The following is a 24,429-nucleotide window of genomic DNA, read 5'->3' as shown; positions in this document are numbered from 1 at the left end:
CCAGCAACTCATTATCAGATGGTTCAGGAGAAAATATATATACAAAGAAAATAAATGAAAAGCAAAAAGGGCAAAGAATTAATAATTGGTAAAATTAGGTAAAAATATATGGAAATTCTTTGTACTATTATTTGCTAGTTTGAAACAATATCAAAATATTTGTTGAATGGTGATTGGGCAAAGTCTCAGACTAGGAGTAGAAGGACAAAGGTTTTATGGCAAACTGATGATTAAAACTTACTAAAATTATGTATAGCCTTCATTTTGTTCTTTTTTGTAAAAGTCTTCATTTTTAAGGTTAAAAAAATAACTCTTTCATTTGTGAAAATCAGTAACATTTACCTTTTCCTCTCTTCCTTTATTCTGTTCTTTCTTTTCACGACAACGAACTGCTTTCCCTCTATCATTGTGAAGATTTTGTGCAGATGGACGGTGAACTCTGACAGTTGTATTTGGGCGGTTACCATGTGGTTTCGGGTCACCATACTGAGGAGACTGGCGTTTTCTAGGTCCTGGTGAGGGTCTAATCAAACAAAATCATTAAAATCATCATCTCCTAGAGTTGGTCCAAATATGAACAAAGAATGTAAGTTAGATTCATGAAGTAAAAAAGCCAAGGCAAAAACTGAACACCAAGACAGGACTGAAGAAATCTCAGGATGTTGAAAACTAAAACCTGAAGTTTCAATCTGATACAGCTGCTGTGGTGATTTAATGAGACAAAAGCAGTCCAGTTATATTATAGAAATAATGATGGGGAAAGTAATGGGCATCTCTACTTAAAAAGGACATTGCTATACATAAAATATGATTAAAAATTAGGCTGAGTGCTGGAAACTGAAAAAAGAGCAATTATCAGAGAAGAAAGTTTTATTCAAAAAAAGAAAATAGCACAAATATTGAATTTACATTTATCCACTGGTATATATGCAATTTGTGTCATTTTATTTAAAATAATTGTCATGTTTAATTAATAAAGTTTTAATCATATTCCCATTTTAAAATACTGGTATAAGCACTAGCTGTGGACAGTTACAGAACTCATGTATGTTTACATCCATCACCTTTATTTCTGTGTCAGAATTTGGACCTGAAATATTTGTTAGGCTCCTACTAAGATCCTAGATTTCACGAGGGCCATTAAAAGGGGGCAAAAAATAAAAAAGGAAGGGGATCCTATCCTCAAATACCTCAGAGCATATTTCAAACAAAAGAAGATATTTAAGTCTAGGCAAATCTACCAGATGTGAAACAAACCCAGTGCCAAAGGAATGGGAACGGCCTCATGATGACAGAAAACAACCTGGGCCTGTAAACACAGGACTTGAACTAGATAGACTAGAGGGAACAACTGCAGACAAGCAAAGAAATAAAAATGAACTCAATCAATGTAAAGGGCTACAAAGAGACAAGCATGACAGGTAACAGTGTGGATTAAGAGATGGTATTATAGGTAAGGTGGTTTTTTAAGAAGAAGGTCTTGAGGGGCTGGGGATGTGGCTCAAGCAGTAGCGCGCTCGCCTGGCATGCATGCGGCCCAGGTTCAATCCTCAGCACCACATACCAACAAAGATGTTGTGTCCGCCGAAAACTAAAAAATAAACATTAAAATTCTCTCTTAAAAAAAAAAAAAAGAAGAAGAAATTCTGAACTAGTTCAAGACTAATCCTTCTAAAACACTTGCAGTGGATTCACCCAACTGCCAACAAGAAGTCACTGAAAAGGTTCAGTTTTAGAAGGTTAGACTAATACTGAAAAAGAAGTACTGATAAAATGCAAAGTGCAGGGAGATGTTTGTAGGTTACAGATGTTAAAAAGACATGAGGGCCTAGTTTAAGGTAGTGGCAGGGAGAGGAGCCTGAGAGATGGCTGAGAAAACAAGCCATCAAATATCCGAGCAGAAGTAAAGGAAAGTGAAAGCACTGAAGCATTCATGTATGTGGCTTGTTTAAGGAAGAAAATGAAAACACAGGCTGACTCATCTATTCTTATTTCTACTTGTGAAATTAAAATAAAAAAGTGGAAAAAAGGTTTACTCACAGACATTCACTGCAACTTTATTTATAATAATGAAAAAAGGGAAAACAAGCAATCTGCACATGGTTCACTATGCAGGTTACATCCACTCAGAAGAGTAGCAAACAATCTTTAAAAAGAGGCAGATAAGGGCTGGGGTCGAGGCCGAATGACAGAGTGTTTGTCAAACACATGTGAGGCACTGGGTTCGACCTTCAGCATTACATAAAAATAAACAAATAAAACAAAGGCATACTGTCCATCTACAACTACAAAAAAAATTTTTTTAAAAAAGTTTGACATTGCTTGTAAATCACCAATGCTTACCTATGACAAATAAATCATTTAATGTATCTAAGATTAAGTTTCTTCATCAGCAATTTATGTAAAGCAATTAATGCAGTGCCTGGCACATAGTAAATATATAGTGATTGTTGTCTATTAACTTTTCCTTAAGAAGGTACAATGTTGCTGGGTGTGGTGGTGCACAGCTGTAATCCCAGACCCTCCAGAGGCTGAGGCAGGAGGATCACAAGGTCAAAGCCCTAAGCAATTTAGTGAGGACCTAAGCAATTTAGTGAGACCCTGTCTCTAATATATTTTTTTAAAAGGCTGGGATGTGGCTCAGTGGTTTAGTGCCTGGCTTCAATCACCATACCAAAATAAACAAATTTAAAAAGGTACAATGTTGTGAATTATGGATGTTACAATTACTATTATGAAAATAAACAATGCATAAAAAAAGAAATAAGCTAGAATGACTGGTTTCTCACTAATTCTATGAATCTTCCTATTTTTCTTTAATCCCACTGTACTTTTTAAAAATTATAAAAGGTAACAGAAAATATAATTTAAATGAAATTGCTTATGAGCAAGGGAAAAGATAGTACATATTCAAAAGATATAAGGAGTCAATAACAGTATTAATACTTTTAACAGAAACTTAAATAGCTAGAATAAATATCCATTAATTGAACTTAAGTACAGGCATATTTTGGTATGGAAATTCTCAAAGTGTGACCCATGGACCTGCTGTATCAGAATCACCTACACTGAGGCTGGGGTTGTGGCTCAAGCAGTAGCAAGCTTCCCTGGCATGGGTGCAGCCCGGGTTCAATCCTCAGCACCATATACAAAGATGTTGTGTCTCCAAAAACTAAAATGTAAATAAAATATTTTTTAAAAAAAGATTACAGATCAGGGCTGAGAATATAGCTTAGTCAGTAGAGTGCTTATTTAAAAAAAAAAAAAAAAAAGAATCACCTACACTTTCCTGGGTCTCACCTGCTATTACATATCAGACTCTCTGTCAGTGATGCCCCCCAAATCCACATTTTTAATAACTGCCCTCCAGAGACTATCATGTATGCTAGTTTGAGAAGGGCTATTATGGTAGAATGCCAGCTGTGAAACCATTATTATAAAATGTAATATATCTGGGCTCTAATGCTAGATTCACCAGTTATTAGCTTTATGATATTGGGGAAAAGTTACCTAACCTTGCTGTAGCTCAGTTTTCTCCTGAATTATAGGGAATACATGACTCATTTGGAAGGTTAATTGTGAGAAATAAATAACACAAGAAGCAGCCTAACACAGTACTCAAGAATATTGTGGATACTCAATATCCAGCACCTATTATTACAAAATACAATCAAAACTTAAAAGTTACAATAATAGACTGTTCAAACTGAAAACCATCTAAGCCATGCCCTAAATGCAATGTTCTCAAGCCAGTTGGTTAGGGTGCAATCCAACTGTATATTGGGAATCACAGTTTTCCTTCCAGAAAGCCATCACACACTCATACATTTAAATCCACAATACAAATTAGGAAATTTATTGTGTATGTGAAATAGAACTGACATTTACCTGCACATTGTAGAGCACTTGCCTAGCATGTGTGAGGCACTAGGTTCAATCCTCAGCACCACATAAAAATAAATAAGTAAAATAAAGGTTAAAAAAAAGTTCAGGGAAATAATCTATACCTTTTTCCAGACCTAATCATTAAAACAAAACAAAAACAAACAAACAAACAAACAAACAAAAACAGGCAGTGAAACTAAGCATGACTGGCTATTGAGAACATTTTAGTAACTATCAATTTCATTAATCGTTCATTTGCAGGCACTTGGTCATAGGAAACTGGGGGGGGGAAATACCAGAGGAAACTGTTAAAACTGAGCCCATTTATCTTTTATTTTTCCTCCATGAATTAAAAAAGCCACATTTTGCCAAGCGCGGTGGCACATGCTACACATGCTTATAATCCCAATGACTTGTGAGGCTGAGGCAAGAGGATCCCAAGTTCAAGGATGGCCTGGGCAACTCAGGGAGACCCTGTCTCAAAATAAAATAGAAAGGGCTGGAGATGTAGTTCAGTGGTAAAGTGCCCCTGAATTCAATCCCCAATATACAGCTAAAGAAGAAGGGAAAAAAAACCATTTTTCAATTTTAGCCGTACAACTGAATAGCAGTAGTCAAAGAGCTTGTTTGAAAAACACGGTTATATAACCTGCTCCCTCACCTAAGAAAAACCTGAGGGTTGGAAAAGTTCTATCATTTTTCCAAAGCCAGAGATGGTAGCAAAGACAGAAACAGAGCTCAGATATTTCTTCCAGCCCTATTTTCCTTCCTTAAGATAACACTGTCTCCACTAAAGTTCAGCTCATTCACAAAGACTTTTTGTGTTTTTTTGTTTTGGTACCAGGGATTGAACCCAGAGGCCCTTAACCATGGAGCCACATTCCTGGTCCTTTTTACTTTTTATTGAGACAGGGCTCCACTAAGTTGCTTAGGCCCTTACTAAGTTGCTGAGTCTGCTTTGAACTTGTGATCACTATGCCTCACCCTATCTGCTGGGATTAAGGCATGTGCTACCTTTCCTGGCCACGAACACATATTTTTGACTTATTTCCACCAAAATGTTAATTCTTGAAATAGGTCATAGAGTCACAAGGTACATAATTCAATAATTATAAAAGGACATTTCAGAATGAGGGACATTCTGTCTGTCAGCCACCAGTCTTCCTTTTAGATATGACAAATACTCTCAGCTTTTTTGACTAATTGGTTTCTTTCCTTTTTTTGCAGTATTAAGAATTGAATTCAAGGGTGCTTGATCACCGAGTTACATAGCTAGTCCTTTTAAAATTTTTTGTTTTGAGGTGCAGGGGTTTTGGCTCAGCGGCAGAGTGCTCACCTACCACATGTGGGACCCTGGGTTCAATCCTCAGCACCACATAAAAATGAATGAATGGAATAAAAATATACCAACTACAACTGTTGCCCAACTACAACTGAAAAATAAATAATAATTTTTGTTTTGAGACAGGGTCTTGATAACTTGTTTCCTGCCTTAGCTTCTTGATATGCCAGGATTATAGGTATGTACCACCACACCCAACTAACTGGTTTCCTAAAAGGTCTCCACTTACCTTCTTTCGACAGGTACGGGCAAGGACCAAACTTCTCCCTCAGAAGCCGGAAGCTCATGTTGTGCAGCTTTCAAGGGAGTGCTGTCTAGTTTAAAGCTCTCTAGTGTTTTCATGATATCCTTCACATGCTTAGCTTCCACATTTATTTCCTGCCAAACCTAGTTTCAAAGAATAACATGTGTTTTAAATTTCTGTAACTAATAAATTATTGCCAAGATTAAAAAGGGCCATTTATTAGAAATAATAGAAACCTTCATTTTGATATCAGACATCCAATAAAGCACACTCACATATTCTGTCAAAATTTTAATAATGGTTCCTTAATTCTGTTTTCAATGGCAAAATTAATTCTGATAAAATGTATTATATATCCTGGGTAAACTGTTACTAATTTACAGTTCTTATTCCAATTGAAAAAATTCCAATTTTAAAATGTAACAAATTGAAAAGTTAACTAATTTTGACATTTGACAAAAATAAAACATTTGCAAGTTGTCCTTTGATAGTTTTTATACCATTTAATTAGCTTTTAAAATCATGAACAAAATCCACTAATTCCATAGCTCTACAATGGATTCAATATGAATTAGAAAGTAATAATTTTTGATTATTAAAATTCATATCAATATGCAATCAAAAACAGTGTCTCAATTTACATACAACCAAAGTATTTTTATTTTTTTTTTAGTTGCATATAGACACAGAATCTTTATCTATTTAATTTTATGTGGTGCTGAGGATCCAACCTAGTGCCTCACACATGTTAGGCAAGCGCTCTACCACTGAGCTATAAGCCCAGCCCCCAAACAAAGGTATTTTTAAAAGGCAGTCTTGACTCAGTTTAAAAGCTATAAATGGTAATGATTGCACATTATTAATGTATTAATTATTACTGAACTATACATCTTAAATGGTTTAGTTGGTCAATTTTAAAATGAAAAAAAAAAAAAACACTATATATTTATTGGGGGCAGTATAGGTACTGAAATGAAGGTTAGATAAAGCACCCTTGGGTTCAATCCCCAAACCCCAAACCAAACCAAACCAAACAAACAAACAAACAAAAAAACTTCAATGATTTAACTGTAAGTGTCTTTACACAAATCTTAGCTTTTCAAGAATATGTCTCTGGCCTAACAACAAAAAGCCTAAAGAGTCTTTCAGTAACAAACTTTAAGATTTTTTTTTTGTTGTTGTTATCTTCGATTGAACCCAGGGGTGCTAAACCACTGAGCCATATCCCCAGCCATTTTTTTTTTTTTTTTTGAGACAGGGTCTTATTAAGCTTATTAGGATCTCGCTATATTGCTGAGGTTGGCCTTGAATTTGCAATCCTCTCGCCTCAGTCTCTCAAGTTGCTGGGATTATAGGTGTGCACCACCTGCACAAACTGAAGACTATTTATGAAATAAAAACATTTTCCCCTTTTGGTAATGTAAAGGATATGGAACAGCAGGATGAGGAAGAAGTTCAAAGGATAGAATACTTTCCCTAAGAAAACAAAGACAAATATGGCATAATATTTAAAAAGAAGTTAGGGAATAATATTCCACCGAGAAGATCAGCTCAAAAAGACCACTAGTTTTTGAAGCATTACTCCTTTTGTGACAGGTGAACCTTGCTACAAATATCATCCTCAACTGAACTTATAAGTTCTATAAATTTCTGTTGGTGCTTAGTAGTTAAAGTTCCTCAAATGGGTGGGCTGGGGTTGTAGCTCAATGGTAGAGCACTTACCTAGCATGTGTGAGGCAATGGGTTTGATTCTTAGCACCGCATATAAATAAATAAAATAAAGGTACATCAATAACTAAAATTAATTTTTAAAAAAAGTTCCTCAAATGAGATATAAATATGATCTGCTTTGTTAAAGTTCTATAGGGAATATGGTACCTAAAGGAGATTCAAGCATCAACTGCAGTTTCAACAATAGCTTAATAAAGTCAACTTTAATTTAAGTAAAAATCTAATCTAAAAAATTACTTTTTAAAAATCAAAACAATTACTTTCTAAAACTTCTAAACTAAAATGTATTATATTACAACAATCAGAATAATTAGAGCTCATAATACTTTGAAAGTAAAAGAGGATTATTACTAATATAATAAAAATTTTCAAGTAATATTACATACAAATATTATATATAAACCATACACTCCTACAGTGCTAGGGATCAAACCCAGGGCATTGCATGTGCTAGGCAAGTGCTCTACATAAACCATATATACTTAATATGTAACTTTATATAGCACTGATGATTAGATCTAAATTTTCCCTTCTATGTACACAGTCATTAAAACATACAGCAGTCATGATCCTCACCTGTTGCCATTTCTGCTGAAGGTATGTGTCTTTGACTGAGTATAGATACTTGTTCATTTGGTCAAGAACTCCCTGATAATAAACCATTGCAGAGTCGTAGTTTCCCAGCAATGCATATTCACGAGCCAGTTTTACATTCTCACTAATCATAAGAAGACTCATGCTCAACTGTAAGCTATAAAAAAGAAAAAAAAATTTCATTATACATGTCTCTTAAAAATAAGTACCACAAAGAGTTTTTAAAATTATAGTTTCTGGAGTTTATTCAAGAAGCTTACACATATGGTACTTTTTCATTCTTATACATTTGCTCATACATTTTTATTCTTTAAAAAAACATTAGTTCTGACATCCAAACCCTACACTCTACCTATGTGCCACAGCCCAGTTGAGACGGACATTCTCTCAGTTGTCTACTTCCCAATTCCTCTGTTCAAAATAAATGTCTCCTTTTCCAAAGTCCACTGGAACTTCACAGGGACTTTCATCTCAAAGCATTTGTCTATAGTTACTCTATATGTCTTATCTCTACTAAACTGAGTTCATGATTTTTTTTCCTCAATACTGGGGATTGAACCCAGAGACACTCTACCTCTGAGCTTTTTATTTAAAAAGCTTTTTACTTAATTTTGAGAAAGGGACTCACTAAGTTGCCCAAGCTGGCCTAGAATTTGCAATCATCCTGTATTAGCCTCCCAGAGTCACTAGGATTACAGGCATGTGCCACCATGCCCAGCCTAAACTAAATTCTTTTTTTTTTCATTGTGAAAAAGTCTTTATTTTAAGAAAAAAATTTATTTTCAAAAAATTTAGGGAACTCTCTCGCCCTCAATAGGGCTCCAGGAGAACTCAAAAATAGCGGGGGAGGAAGCAGGAGCTGCCCCATTGCCCTACAGCAGGGGTCTATATACAACTGAATACACAGCCTGTTTCAATCCAGCATCATCCAGTCACAGCAATTATCCACAGCTTAATTTAATTATCATCATCTTAATGGCTCCCTGGTGTCACCTCTCAACCATTCCTTCAGGCGCTATCCCCGACTGGGCTGTGGCTCTGAAAGAAATACACCCAAAAGGAAATCACAATACAAAGAAAGCTTTAAGTTAAGGCCTCACCAATTCCTACAGTATTAGTATTGTGTATCAATTCTCAAAACTAACTTTAAAAAGCTTAATCTTAACCTAAAAATTTTAAATGAAGAAGAAAAAGAAATAGAACAAACAAACATGAGAAATGTTTCTCTTTGAATTAGGGATCTAGCACCTTTGAGTTCTCCAAAAAAGTAAACTCCCCAATGTGTTCACTGTGGTGTTGTGTAAAAGATCCACATTTTAACATACTTAAAATTACTTTAACTCATTTAACATCACTCTGAAGTATACTACCAAAATGTTAATCAAGAAAAGCGGAAGAAAATAGTTTTTAGTTTACTCAATATCACATGCCAGAAGAAAAGTTTGCATGAGAAAACACTGAAGAGGTAATTTTTTAATCCAGATTTCACAAACTCATGGTGCTAAATGGGTCCCACAGCTTTCTCTAGTTATAAACTGCTTTTCACTGCTTGTTGGCTGCCTGTGAAAATTTGGTTGAAATAACTCAAATGTTACTACAAAACTAGTCATATCCACCCATGCTGTTCTGACCGCTATACCAGGCCCCATAACAGCCACTCACTGAATGGCTCTCCAGGCCACTATAAGTGGCCTGGGCAGCTGACTCACCCATGCTCTGCATCACCTGGCTGCTATAAGCCCCATTGCTGGCCCCTGTTGTTGAATTCAGGAAGAGTTCTATGTACCTGTGCTGCATGTTGGCCCTGTCTTTTGACATAGCTGCCACAGCTTCTTCATGGGTGGCAAACTCAACATCTGCTTCGCCCGTCACTCTACCATCAGGGCCAATCTCAATATGGACTCTCACAGGGTTGAGTGGAGAGAAGTTGTAAATGTCCTTCTCCGTTGCTTTGTAGGGCAGCCCCCTCATGTGGAAACAGTGGCCAGTGGTACTCTGCACTGTGAATTCACCATCTCCATATCTTTGGTCATACATTCCTGAGAGACAGTAACTGAGGTCTCTCCCAAACAGGTACCCATCACTCAGACCGCTGTACTCCTCATAGCCCCCATGGCCTGCACTGTAGGCACCAGACCTCATCCTCTCCAGGCCCGCGCCTGCTGCATGATGTCAATGTACCTCCGGGCTGTGCCTGGCCAGTCACAGGGCCCCTGCAGCTGCACAGATATGAACTTCAGAGGCGAATCAGAATATGACCTAACTTCCTCCTGACCGCTCTTAAACACTTCAATATACCTATGCCCTATTCTCTCCTTGTGCTTCCCTAGAGCCTTTTCAGCTAATTCCTGTGAGGCAAACTGCACAAAGGTCTCCCCTGTAATCTTGCCCTCCGGGTCTGTTGAGAGCCACAGTTTAGTTGGAATGAATGAATGACGCCAGGCATTTTGCTAGAGGGAATGGTTGAAAGGTGACCCTGCCCTGGGATTAGGACAGATCCTGAGGGTGGGGGAGGGAATAGGGCGGCTCCGGGATTAGGGTGGATCCTGCTGCCAGGTGCTCCTTCCCGTTGAGTTCTTGTGGGGTTCCGGGAGAATTGGTGCACGGAGCCTGGTGGAGGCAGTGTGTTCCCTGGAAGTGTGTGTAGAGTGCCAGTGAGTTTGGGAATAAAGGTTGCTGTTTGAACCTACAAGGCTGTGTGGCAGCTTGGTTATTTTGTGCCCAGCCAGACTGCGGCAGGGGTCCACAGGCAATGTGATCCCATTTGGCACAATTTCCAACCCTGAGAAGAACTTAAGGATTTCTTCCTTTGTGCATCCAAACGGGAGTCCCCGAAGCCGCCTTCATTGGCAGTGTCGGCGCTGTCTGGACCACTGTGCTTCAACACCCAATCCATCTGGGTTCTGTGTGACTTGAACACCTCGATGTACCGGTGTCCCATGCTTTCCCTGTCTTTTTTCAGGGCCATTTTTACATCATCTTCTGATTCAAGTTCAACAAAAGCCTCACCACTCTGCCTGCCTTCTCTAGTAAATGAAATGGACACCTGCAACCCCATCGTGAAACATGCAGTCGGAGAGAAATTTCTGCACGTCCTCAATTGAGCAGGACCAGGGCAGGCCACGGAGTTTGACCACAAAACCTTCACCTCCCTCAGGGCCCAGCATCATGGACACTTGACAAGGCAGATGTCAGACAAGGTTGGGCACAGGTTTCTGTGGCTCAAGGAAAGATGGATGCCTTTAGTGGGAGACACTTAAAGTAGGTAATTGTCCACTGAGGAAGGTAGGGTTGATTTCTACTTTCATCAAACAAGCCCTGCTCGCAGCCAGAGAACCTCAAATTCCACCGACGCTTAGAAATGTAGAAGGCTCTGGGGAAAGTCCAGGTGCATCTTTTTTGTTCTTAATCAGGACTAGGCCATTGGGTCCGAAGTACGGGAGTAAACTAAATTCTTTGAAAGCAGAATATATACATGAAAGGTGTGAGACTATATCCTCAGTGCATGACACATGATCTTATTAAACATCTGGAGATTGCAAGTTTAATGCCAGTCTCAGCAACTTAGTGAGAACTTCCACAACTTAGCAAGACCCTGTCTCAAAAAATAAATAAATAAAAAGGATCAGGATGTAGCTTGGTGGTAAAGTGCTCCTGGATTCAATACCCAGTATCAAATAAATAAATAAATAAACATCTGCAGAACCAATGTTGAATGTTACATCCAGTTTTGGAGGAAGTATCAAGTTACAGAAAGTCTATGCGTTTTGAAGTTAGAAAAACTTTTTTTTTTTTTTTTTGGTTAGAATTATAATTCTGCCACCTTGGTCTAGACCTTTACTTTTTTTTCTAAGCCTCAGTTTTCAAATCAGGGATAATAGCTAGGCATGGTGACACATGCCTGAAATCCTAGCTACTCTGGAGACTGAGGCAGGAGGATCACAAGTTCAAGGCTGCACTCAGCAATTTAGTGAGATTTAAGCAACTTGGTAAGACCCTGTCTCAAATTTAAAAACAGTAATAGAAAAGGAAGCTGGGCACAGTGGTGCACACCTGTAATTCCAAATTCCAAATCTGAATTTGATCACACAGCCTCAGCAACTTAGTGAGGTCCTAAGCAACCTAGAGAGATCCTGTCCCAAAATAAAACAAAAAAACCTGGGGATGTGGCTCAGTGGTTAAGCGCCCATCCCTGGTACCAAAAACAAAAAACGCAGGGGAAAGGGGCTGGGGAGATAGCTCAGTGGTGAAGTACCCCTGGGTTCAATCACCAGAGCAAAAAAACTGATAAATAACAACAACAAAAAAAAAAGGGATAGTAACTACTTCTATTTTGCAAAGAGTCAATCTTTAATAAAGACTAAATGCATCCTTCTGAAAACTTTCTACATATTAGAACCTAGCCTAATCTTTGCACTTAGTAGAATATAGATATATGGACATAGGTATTATAAAGCATTAGAGTAGGCACTTATAAAAGTTGGCTTTGTTAATGTTTTGACTACACAGGAAAGAGAAGTTCAAGGTTAGAAGGATCTATGTGCTTTTTAGAGGGCAACAGTTTGAATTATGATTGAAGCTATCAAAATAAAAAAAGCAAATCTGAGACATTTAGGAACTCACTGTGTGCATAAGTTGTTTAAAATGAATGAAGTTTCAAGCCTGGGAAACTAAAAAGGTGAAAAAAAGATCATGAAAGATCAGAAGAGAGCTTAGAGGAGAGAACTACAAAAGAAACAAAATTATTTTTTACTCCTTTTGTACATCAGTAGGATATCCAAATAGATGTATCTTGTAGATTAATGAAGATAACTTCTAAGTGGGGACTATTCTACCCAGCTTAATTTATTCTAGCCAGAGGCACTTTCTTCTTTTATTTGTTCTTTTTTTTTTTTTTAGTTAGGCATGACAGTAGAATGTATTTTGATATATCATATATATATGGAGTATAACTTTTCATCCTTGTAGTTGTACACAATGTGGAGTTACAATGGTAGTGTATTCATATATAAACATAAGAAAGTTATGTCTGATTTATTCTACTGTCTTTCCCATTCCTATCCCCTTCTCTTCCTCTCCCCTCCCTCCAATTCAATGAACTTCCACTCCTCCCCATTCTCTGCCTATTGTAAATCAGCATCTACATATCAGATAGAAAATTCTCGGCCTTTAGATTTTTGGAACTGGCTTATTTCACATAGCATGATAGTCTCCAGTTCCATCCATTCACTGCCAAATGCCATGATTTCATTCTTCTTTATGGCTGAGTAATATTCCATTGTGTGTATATTTAGAGGTGTTTTCTAAAACTATGCTGATGCTTATTTTTATTTTTCATTTTTTATTTTTATTTTTTGCAATATTGGGGATTGAACTCAGAGCACCGGCGCTTTACCACTAAGCAACATCCCTAGCCCTAAACTGTGCTTCTTGACTACCACTCCCCTACCCACCCCACCTATGGTTAAGATCAAGTGATACAATAAAGTTTAAATCTGATACAGAAGACCAAATTTCTTATGGTCTACAAATATACATTCTTTACTCCTGGATGAAGACTTATGTATTTAATAAACCTTAAAACCAGCAATTTCACTCTTGTAAATATTCCAGAGAAAGATTCACACAGATCCCTAAAGACTGTTAATAATGAAACTGAGAAATCAAGGAGTTGGAGCCAGCCTAGATAGATTTCCTGCTAGGGAAATGTTATGGCTACCAACTATGGATTATCAGAGAGCAGATGGAAGCAACAACAGTTATACATAGTAACATAGATAGATCATCAAAATATAGGGTTGGGTTAAAAAAAAAACAACAGAGCAATGCCTAAACCTCAATACCATTTTGTTAATTTAAAAACAATGCTTACTGTATAAGCATTTATTTTTAAAGGACACATACATAAGAAAAAGTGTGTGTGTGTGTGTGTGTGTGTAAATAAACATTTGTCAATGGAGGTTGGTAAAGGAAATTTGAATGCAGAAACTGCATGAAGAATAGGGCAAAACAATACATACACACACACACACACACACAACAACAAAAACCTTTCATCCATCTTAGATGTAGTGGGCTTCCAACATGACTCTATAATCTCTTGCTTGGTGGTATCTATGCCCTTTTTATTTTTATTTTTTTTAGAGAGAGAGAGAGAGAGAATTTTTTAAATATTTATTTTTTAGTTTTCGGCAGACACAACATCTTTGTTTGTATGTGGTGCTGAGCATTGAACCCAGGCCACACGCATGCCAGGCAAGAGCGATACTGCTTGAGCCACATCCCCAGCCTTCTATGCCCTTTTTAAATCATCTCCTCTTAAATGTGTGCTTTAACAAAATGCAAAAATGATAGAATTTCACTTTTGAGTACAGACAGTGACTTCCAGCTTGCTCACTGTCTCTTGGTGGCCCACTCAAAGGGAAACCAGCTATCACACAGTGAGCTGCCCAGTACAGAGGCTTACATGACAAAAAACTACAGGAGGCTCCAGGCCAACAATTAGCAAGGAACTGAGACCCTCAGTCCAAAAGCCCACAGGGAGATGAAAACTGACAATAATGTGAGTGAGCTTGAATCTTCACCTTCAGTTGTCTTGTGATGACTACAGCCCTGGTTGACATTTTGATTAAAGCTTTGTGAAAGACCCTGAATCAGAAGCACCTACTAAGCCATGCCCAGATTCCTGACCCAAAGAAACTTTGGGATAATAAATGCCTATTGTTTTAAGCTACTAAGATATGGAGTAATGTGTTATGAAGCAATACACTGTGAACTGAGGTTTATGAGTAATTCCTGGGCATCTGAGGTCCAAAAGAAAAGGAAAAAAAAAATTCAAATATCTAAAGAGTGACTCCCTGAAGTCATGACCACTGATATAATGTTCCATCTTAATAAAAGCTCCATGGCTAGGAACCATGGAGGGCTCTCTTTTGTTTACTGATTCATCCCCAGCACCCAGAACCAGGCTCAGCATATAGCAGATCTTAATAAACCTTTGAGTGAGTGAATGAATGCATAAATACTACTAGAACTTGATTTAACTACCAAGATCTTTTTACTTCACTCTAGTTCCTGACTCTCAACACTCTTCACATTTCTTGATCTTAAACTCATCCCTACCAAACTGGGATTACAGCTTGATTACTGTATGATTAGTTTTGCCCTGAAGGCATTCTTGTCATAGTGACACTAGTTAAGGCTATGATACTAGAAAAGTATAACTGAGGTCAGCTGCTGGAATACTACAGTGGATCTGAGAGACGGACTTGGATTATCAGGTTTCTTATATTACACCCTCTATCCCTTCCTCTATTCCTTAATAGACTCCTCCAGATCTTTCTAACTTTTCTCTCAGTTAAAAAAAAAAAAATCTACATAGAAGCCAGGTGCAGTGATACATACCTATAATCTCAGCTGAGGTGGAGGACTGCATAGCAAGACCCTGTCTGAAAATAAAAAGAAAAAGGGCTGGATGGACTGCATGGTGATGCACACATCTCATCCTAGTGGCTTGGGAGGTTGAGACAGGAGGATCGCAAGTTCAAAGCTAGCCTCAGAAATGGAGAGGAGCTAAGCAATTCAGTGAGAGCCTGTCTCTAAATAAAATACAAAACAGGACTGGGGATGTGGCTCAGTAGTTGAGTGCCCTTGAGTTCAATCCCTAGTACCAAAAAAAGGGGGAGGGGGGCTGGATGTAGCTCAGTGATAGAGCACCCCAAGATTCAATCCCCAAAGACCCCCGCCCCAACCCCTACAGATCTACATTAACTGGGTATGATGGTGCAAGCCTATAATCCCAGTTACTGAGGAGGCTGAAGTAGAAGGATGAATAGTTAGGGGTCAGCCAGGGCAATTTACGGAGATCCTATCTCAAAATAAATAAATAAGGACAGGGGGATGTAGCTCACTGATACAATGGTTATCTAGCATAGCTGGAGGCACAGGTTCAATCTGTGGCACCACCAAAACAAAACCTGCATTAAATTATTATGTATGTCTAGTTGGTCCTTTTTTTGTTTTGTTGTTTTTGAAGGCATGGCTCAGTGGCCCCAGACTCTTAATTTACTCCACATCTTCTTCAAAGTTTCTGTGTTTTGAATTTCCCTTTCTAGTCAGATAAAATTCTTTAGGAGTCAAAGAACTGACATTTTCTTCCAAACAGAAATAAAGTCAATCCAAGGCTACATTAATAAATGACCTGAAAAATGCTTCGCTATCAAAGAAGCAATGTGTTCACAGATAATGGTATCAAATCACCCTTAGTTCACTTAATGTTAGACCAAAAAAAAAAAAAAAAATCTGTCCCATTCCTTTAGTAACTCAAGCCTAAAACACCTCCTCAAATGAATGTCAACACTGTAAATTTATGAGAATCTCCAACTTTCCTTATCATTGTCCTTATCAGGGCTAAAAGTACATTGCAGAAGGACAGAAACTGGATCTAACTAGCACAGTATCTGGCAGTATTGGAAAGAATGAATTTATTTTTTTTAAAAAAGCTGACAGACAAAATGTTAATTATTATGAAATGTAAACACTACCTATTGGCTCAACATTAAATAGATTACTTATACAAATGAGATTGTCTCAAATTCAGAGTCGGCATTACGTAGATTATTAGAAAAATAACCATAGGCTGTGCAGCTTTATCTAACAATAAGCATTTTCTTTATATTATTCTAACAGAATACTTCAGTATTTATAATTTAATTAATGACTAAATTCACTTATTTAAACTGAGCAAAACACAACAGGGTATTTTAATTCAAGTAAAAGTCTATCTATCTATCTATTTATTTATTTATTTATTTATTTATTTTGGTCCTGGAGATTTAACCCAGGGGGGCTCACTACCATTGGGCTACACCCCCAGTCCTCTTTTGAGACAGAGTCTTTCTGAATTAGCATCCCAAGAAGCTGGGATGACAGGCATATGCCATGGCACCCAGCCAATTTTTTTTTTTTTTTTTTGGTGGTGCTAGGGATTGAACCATGGGTCTTGCAAGGCAAGCACTTTAGCCAACTGAGCTATATCCCCAGCACCTGAATTTTTTAAATTAAATAGTAAAATCTCAACTTTACATCAACATTTCTAGCAAACTTAATATCTGATGGACAGTAGTATCCACAAAGAAACAAAAATTATTTTTTATTTTCTTTCTCTCTAGGATTTGGAAAAAAGCAAAGAGACTAAAAGAGAACAGGTAACAGAACCAAATATTTGAATTCAAAGATTCCTATTCTCTCCCTGAACAACAAGTACAGGGCCCTCCTTATTCCACATTTAGAAAAGACATCTTTCCCTTTTAATTTCTCAAGGACTCTTACACTGGATTCCACTGATACTGCAGTTTTCACAGTAATGTGCATAGGTCATTTGTTCAAGAAATATTTAAGGAACACCAACTGAGCTGAAAAGAATTTCTTTAAAGACAAAAGTAGACTGAATTGCAAGGAATTACCCTGAAGGCAAAAATAGGACAGAATTTAGTTCTTGAAATTTAGTTAAAAAATATCGCCTTATTTATTCTAGGTTCCCCCCATCCTTTCCCCTGGCTTAACAACATGAAACAACCATAAAATACTATTAAAGTACACACTAAAAAAAAAAATCATCAGGGCTGCAGGTATAGTTCAGTGGTAGAGTGCTTGCCTATAGCATGAGCAAGACTGTGGGTTCAATACTCAGTACCACAAAAAAACAAAACAAAACAAAATTCCAGCATCAATGCTGGAAGCCTAAAAATGTTTATAAAAATATTTATCTGCACCAGGCTCGGTGGCACACTGCAATCCCAGCAGCTCAGGAGGCTGAGGCAGGAGGATCTCGACTTCAAAGCCAGCCTCAGCGAAAGGGAGGCCCTAAGCAACTCAGTGAGACCCTCTCTCTAATAAAATATAAAAAAGGGCTGGGTATGTGGTTCAGTGGTTAAGTGCCCCTGGGTTCAATTCCTGGTACAAAAAAAAATATATATATATCTGCATGCAAAATTTATTTCCTAGGGGCTGGGGATATGGCTCAAGCGGTAGCATGCTCACCTGGCATGCGTGCGGCCCAGGTTCAATCCTCAGCACCACATACCAACAAAGATGTTGTGTCCGCCGAAAACTAAAAAATAAATATTAAAAAAATTCTCTCTCTCACTAAAAAAAAAAAAAAAAAAATCTGCATGCAAAATTTATTTCCTAAAACAAAAACAGATCGTAAAACCAACCATGCATCTTCCTGTAGGCATTTTGTTAACCAATGTATATGGCTACAAGTGTGAGCAAACTGACAAACAATTTTCAGAATGTTCATCTCTGGGACATGAAAACAACCATATGCTAATTTGTAGTCAGTCATGGATGATTATGAATAAGCAAAATACATGAATGACCCATGAACAATTAAAGTATGGCACACATTCCTCTTACTTTTGTAATCATCTTATAATAAACACTCAAGCACAAGAAAGTTATCACCATGAAAAAGAAGCAACAAAAAGAAATTGCTAAAAAAAAAAAAAAAAAAAAGTCTCCTGTGTATGTATTTGGGAAGCTTTCAGTTTACCCTGAATAAAACAAACAGTGTGTTACAATGGAAAGGAAATTTAAAAACCATACCCACACCCTATAAATAAACACCATAAGCAAAATCTATTTAGCATGTTATCAACACTGACCATACTGATTTGATATACTATCTTTTTTGAGCAGCCAAGCAGTTTAAAGAAAAAAAAAATCCTACAAACCTTTGTTGTAAACAAATTTAACAATGTTAATTGTGTATGTAAAATCTACAAGAAAGACTCTCTAATCATTATTTTAGGATTGTGGTATTACTGTCAAAAAAAAAATACAGAATCTCTAGTAGACTATACAGCATGTCTAGTACTGAATCTATAAAATGTGAGATTCTTGAGTTATGTGTGCTACAAAGGAGCTTTATATAGCTTTATATAGCTTTTTGCAGTATAGGAATATTGAAAGTTGATTGGCACTGCCTTTTTTTTTTTTTAGGCGTGATGCAAACCATAACTTGTTAATGTTAATACAAGAAAGAGTTTTGCTCTTAATTCTTGTTATAAAAACTCACTATTTAAAAAATCTTAGGAAAGAAAAATAGCACTGTATAATAAGGCCTATATAAGCATTACAAGACTATTTCTTGTAATGAAATATATGCAAAGGTGTCCTTCATAGTGAATTTGTAACTATGAAAAACCGTATTGCACACATTCTTAAAAATCAAGAATGTTTTCAGCAGTAGCTAAATGTCAATTTCAAAGAGGAAGGCATAAAACAGTATTTTCAAAAGAAAAGGGAGCATCATTGGGCTGCTGGAGTCAGTAACTAATATAAAAGCGGGACTTTGCAGTTAAAAGAGGAAACAACATGATTAAATGAGGTCTTGAGGTACTTACCCATCCATGTTTATCTTTAATTTGTTACCATATAATGTACTGTATGAAACAAATGCTTTGAGGGTCAAATTTTCTAAGCGGTTCCGATTACCTAAACAAAAAGGGCCAAAAGCCTCCTAGAGGATGCTGAGCTCCAGAATCAACTAAATAAGAAATTACAACTTTGACAATATCACACCAACATCACAAACTGTAAGAAAGGAAGCTGAATCCCAAGGTCAAAGCTTTCGGGATTTTCTTTTTTCAGAATGAGGGTTCCGAAGCTGGCGGTGTGGACAAATTCACTAGTCCGAAAAAGAATGAAAAGAAGAACTTAAAGCACGTTCGCTGGTCCGGTGACTTCTCTAACTACAGGGTCGATTCAAGGCTCGACGGCAGCCCTCCCCAGGAGTCCCACGGTGGACAGGATTCCTCGAGCAGGAGGACTGTCAGCTTAGCCACAGGTGTCAGAGGTAACAGCAAGAATCCAAGACCGCGGCGCAGTCACCGGGAGGCTCAGGGCGGTAAGCGCGGCGTCGGAGTCCCTCACCTACGGGTTCAGGGGGGTCGGGTGTCCCTAGAGTACTCACCTACCGAGGCCGAGGCGCCGTGGGAAGCCGTCCACCGCGGGCGGAAGGCAAGTGCCGAGCAGAGCTCCGGGCAGCGAGGAAGAAGGGCCAGCGCAGCCCCCACCGCCCGCTCTCGCTCCCGGCCCGGCACGGCCAGGTTCAACCGTCACCACCCACCGATGCCACTTTTCGCCGAGAGTTTGAAGGCAAACCCTCCAGGGCCACTTCCGGTGCGGAGGCCAGCCTCAGCGACTCGGCGCACGCGGGGCGACGCCCCGGGAGCGAGGACGCCGGGCGGCGTGCGCGCGTCGGGCGGTACCGGAGGGGGCGTGGCTGGGCGCTGGGGCGCGCCTGCGCAGTCACGCACTGGCGCCTCGCGGCGGGTACCGCAGAAAGTAGGCATGGTAAAGACCTGAACTAGTTTATCTCAGCTACCTCGGTGTCGTTTTCGAAATCTTGCTCGCTTTTCTTCCCATTTGACTTTCAGATTACTCAGGGGTTAGGAAGTCAAAGTGACTGTCTTACAAGTGAGTGTCAAGGGTCAAGAGGTTCGTTTATGACAAATCCTGTTTTAGAACCTGGTAGTCAGAATGGGTCGGCTGGGGCCAGTGTCACGACATAATAGAAATAAAATTGGAGGAGTAAAGAAAGAGACTCAGGCATGCTGCTCATGGAATTTTATTTTCTTGATTTTTGGTGGGGGGTTCATTTTAAACTAACCAAACAACAAATAAAATGTTTCACAATTCACAGGTAAGTAAGGGAATTGTGGCTGCTTCCTCCAATTATTGGCTGCTTCCTCCAAGTCTCATCTCCATCCTTTACCTCCTCCTGGAGTGGAAATAGAGGCACTGAAAAAGACGCGTCTTTCCTTAGGAGTCCATGGTAATTGATTTTTTAATAGTAACACATCCCAGACGGTTAAAATAGGCTCACATAAAAGCAAGTCAGGGGAAATACATACACATTCAGTCTACAAATACTTACTGAGCATCTACTGAATGCCAGTGTTTGGCACTGAGAATACATGGGCTATGAAACAGAATGAATCATAGGGCTTTAAGTCTTGAAAAATACTCACCTAAACCGGTTGCGGGCGTGCACGCCTGTAAACCCAGAAACTGGGTGAGCTAGGAAGATCGCAAATTCAAGGCCAGCCTGGGCAACTTAGACTCTGTCTCCAAAAGACGAGGAAGGGGATTATTCCTCAGTGGTAGGAGCGCCCATGTCTTTTTGGATTCAAAAATCGGTCTGAGGGGGCTGGGGATGTGGCTCAAGCGGTAGCGCACTCGCCTGGCATGCGTGCGGCCCGGGTTCGATCCTCAGCACCACATACCAACAAAGATGTTGTTATTTAAAAATAAATATTATTTTTATTATTTAAAAATAAATATTAAAAATTCTCTCTCTCTCTCCTCTCTCACTCTCTCTTAAAAAATAAATAAAAAAATGTTTAAAAAAAAATCGGTCTGAGGGACTGGAGTTGTAGCTCAGTGGTAGAGCTCTTGCCTAGCATGTGTGGGACACTGGGTTGGATTCTAAGCACCACATACAAATAAATAAATAAAGGGCCATCGACAACTAAAAGAAAAAAATAAATAATTTGGGGGGGGGGCTCGGTGAGGCAGTAAATATACTAAATTTGAAAAGATACAGAGATAAGCATGGCCCCTGTGCAAGGATAACTCCAAATTCCATAAAAAAACAAAAACAAAAAGGTAATTACCCTGATAGGTAAATTAATCTTTTTTATGAATACAAAGTTATGATAATTTATAAAGCCAATTTACAATTCAAATATTTGTCAAAGACCAGCCACAGTGAAGCATGCCTATAATCCAGTGGCTCAGGAGGCTAAGGCAGGAGGATCTCAAGTTCATATCCAGCCTCAGCAAAAGCAAGGCCATAAGCAACTTAATGAGGCCCTGTCTCTAAATAAAACACAAAATAGGGCTGGGGCTGGGGCTCAGTGGTCAAATACTGGAGTTCAATATCTGGTTCCCTTCCCCCTCCAAAAAATACAAATTTATCAAAGGGCATAAAATGAATACATATGGTGGTATTCCATTTATAGGAAATTCTAGAACATGACAAGCATGGAAGCACATGCCTGTAATTTCAGTGATTCCAGAGGATGAGACAGGAAGATCACGTTCTAAGCCAACTTCTGCAGTTTAGCAAGACCCCGTTTCAAAACAACAACAACAACAAAGGCATGGGGGGGTGTGTTCTATAGTAAGGGTGGAGTAGCATGGTGATCAATGATGATTAATGTATTTATGTTCTTGGGGACTGCAAAGAAGCAGAAATGTTTTGAGGTGAAGTAAAGAAAAGCTTCAGTAGTAGAGGTGGTTACATGGGTGCATACATCTGTTAAAACTCTTTCAACAGTACACATAAAATGGATGCATTTTATTGTGTGTAAATTAAACCTCAAGGAGAATCTGAAACACGCCCCAGTCCTTGCTTTCTACTCTGTATATTTATAGCTGGTTGAATGCAGGCACTGGCACTCTTGGCAATGAAAAAAAGAAAATGAGACAAATTGCAAAGCTTCTGCCTGGATGTGACGCACAATTCTGTCCACACTTCATTGACCAGAGCAAGTCATGGGGTCAACTTGACTGCAAAGGAATGGGATTGCACCACTCTACAACGTGCTCTGGAAAAGCAGAACATTGTGTGTCATCTTCATGACTACACTAATCATTTCTTTTATGGTAGGGCTTGAGGAACTGCCAACCTTTAAAGTGATTGTGTCCAAACTGGGACTAAGAAAATTTGATATTATATTTTTCTGGTGAATGGTCAGTTTCATTTGGTAAATTTTAGGATACCTGAAGAGAAGTTATGGAAAAAGATATAGTAAGGTAGGTGCCCCCTGGAGAATTTAAATTTTGTTCATTGGGCAAAATAGAACCATTAAAGGTTTTCAAATGAAGGTGTAAATTATATGACAAATCCAAGGAGTAGTTTGGTGGCTTAGACTAGGAAGATATGGAGGGGAGAGAGAATACATTGGGAGACTACTGCAAGAGTAGGCTGAGAAATAAAATGGGAGATTATTCTAGTCTGGAAACACCTGATTCTACCCTGGAATTACAGATAGGAATGACCATAAAGACCACCCGTCAACATTATATAATTGTTTATTGTCTTTCTTGTTCCACCAAATAAACTTAAGTCAGGTACTTTTCCATTTGACTATAGAGAAATGTCTGGCATATTGTGTGCAATAATTAGATATCTTTAAAGTAAGTAGTATGAAATCATTTAAAAGTTAGAGACATTCTTTGTACTTCACCAATATAAAAGGGGGTTTAAGTCCAGTTTAACTTTGCTCATACTATGGATGAATCCAGGACTTTTCCTCTTACTTCAATTTTTTCCCCCTGGGTGCTGAAGATCAAGCCTCACAGATGCCAGGCAAGTGCTCCACCACTGAGCCACATGTCCAGTCTCCTACTTCAATAATATTTAGCCATCTTTTGGGATGTAGAATATGTGTAAGTCTAGAAAATTCTAACCATGAGTAAGATTTGTTGAATTTTTAGATTATGTCACATGGTATCATTCCACTGTCTTCTGATCTATTTTTATGGCAAGTCAGTGGACAATCAATGTGTAATGTATCATTTTTCTGTCTTCTTTTAAGATTTTCTCCTTTTTTAAAATTTTTTTTAAAGAGAGAGAGGGGGGGGACAGAGAGAGAGAGAATATTAACATTTATTTATTTTTTCTTAGTTCTCGGCGGACACAACATCTTCGTTTGTATGTGGTGCTGAGGATCGAACCCGGGCCGCACGCATGCCAGGCGAGCGCGCTACCGCTTGAGCCACATCCCCAGCCCCTAAGATTTTCTCCTTAATTTTAGTTCCTAGCAGTTTGCCTGAGTAGTATTGTGGTAGTTTACCTCCTCCAAGTAGACACTAGGACATAATTAGACTGGAATGGATTTATTGGGGCAAATTCCTATGAGGGTAAATGGAGAAGTTGCAAGAGGCTGAGACAGGCATATCCTAATGCAGGAGATAAGTACCCTTTGGGCCTTTCTCAGGCAAGATGTCATCAAAGTAGGGTTCACATCCCCTGCAGTAGAAGAGAAATAGAAGCTTCGATAGCAAAATTTTTAGATTACAGTGCTGTTTTAAGAATGTTTTGAAAAGGCCAGTGAATTCTCTAATCAGAGCTCCCTATCAGAGGTATCTTGCAAGAATGGAATTTAGTATCTTTCCTGGGCCAGTCATTGAATGGGAGCCAATAAAGCATAGGCACAATGTGGGAGTGGATTCAGAGCACAGCAGCTGAGGCCATCAGTTACTCTTCTCACAGATCTGCAAGGTTCATTTTCATGACTGCCAAAAAGGTACCTATATATGAGGTCATCATCTTTACCCTGTTATGGATTTTGAATTGCTAGAATCTGTAAATTTGTGTCCTTCATCAAATTTGGTAAATTTGTGGCCAGTGTGTATGCTAAATCTTTACTGTTTTTCTATTTTTGCAGTGTCTGGGGTGGAATCCAGGGCCTTCCACATGATAGGCAAGTGTTCTACCACCAAGATACTGAGCTCTACTCCCACCCCTAAATTGCTAGATATTGTCTCACATATCCTTAGGATTCTTCTTTTTTTTTTCAGTCTTTTTTTCCTGTGACCTTCAAAATGAATAATATCT

At 38.4% G+C, this 24,429-nt stretch overlaps 1 protein-coding gene and 2 pseudogenes across 6 annotated transcripts in view; 1 reads left to right on the top strand and 2 right to left on the bottom strand.

Moving 5' to 3' along the window:
• Katna1 (katanin catalytic subunit A1) overlaps positions 1 to 19,981 on the bottom strand; it is a 43,198-nt gene extending 23,217 nt beyond the window's left edge. The window contains exons 1-6 of one of the 6 annotated variants that reach the window (XM_077801699.1): positions 19,774 to 19,858; positions 15,201 to 15,244; positions 7,779 to 7,953; positions 5,457 to 5,614; positions 3,889 to 3,939; positions 343 to 523 (exon numbers count right to left, since the gene is read on the bottom strand). In XM_077801699.1, coding sequence (XP_077657825.1) covers positions 343 to 523; positions 3,889 to 3,939; positions 5,457 to 5,614; positions 7,779 to 7,940 — 552 coding nt within the window. In that variant the 5' untranslated portion in view covers positions 7,941 to 7,953; positions 15,201 to 15,244; positions 19,774 to 19,858. Of the gene's footprint in view, positions 1 to 342; positions 524 to 3,888; positions 3,940 to 5,456; positions 5,615 to 7,778; positions 7,954 to 15,200; positions 15,245 to 17,837; positions 17,902 to 19,773 lie in introns of those variants that run through there. The other 5 variants (XM_077801701.1, XM_077801700.1, XM_077801703.1 and 2 more) reach the window with 5 other exon arrangements.
• On the bottom strand, positions 9,399 to 11,026 carry LOC144256593 (heterogeneous nuclear ribonucleoprotein F-like; annotated as a pseudogene).
• A 1,387-nt stretch (positions 19,982 to 21,368) lies between the features above and the next one.
• Positions 21,369 to 21,468, top strand: LOC144256741 (U6 spliceosomal RNA; annotated as a pseudogene).
• The last annotated feature ends 2,961 nt before the right edge of the window (positions 21,469 to 24,429 follow it).

The sequence above is a fragment of the Urocitellus parryii genome, chromosome 8, assembly GCF_045843805.1.
Source record: "Urocitellus parryii isolate mUroPar1 chromosome 8, mUroPar1.hap1, whole genome shotgun sequence".
Taxonomy (NCBI): Eukaryota; Metazoa; Chordata; class Mammalia; order Rodentia; family Sciuridae; genus Urocitellus; species Urocitellus parryii.
Note: the sequence above shows the minus strand (reverse complement) of the source record. Positions and strands in the feature narration are given on the sequence as shown.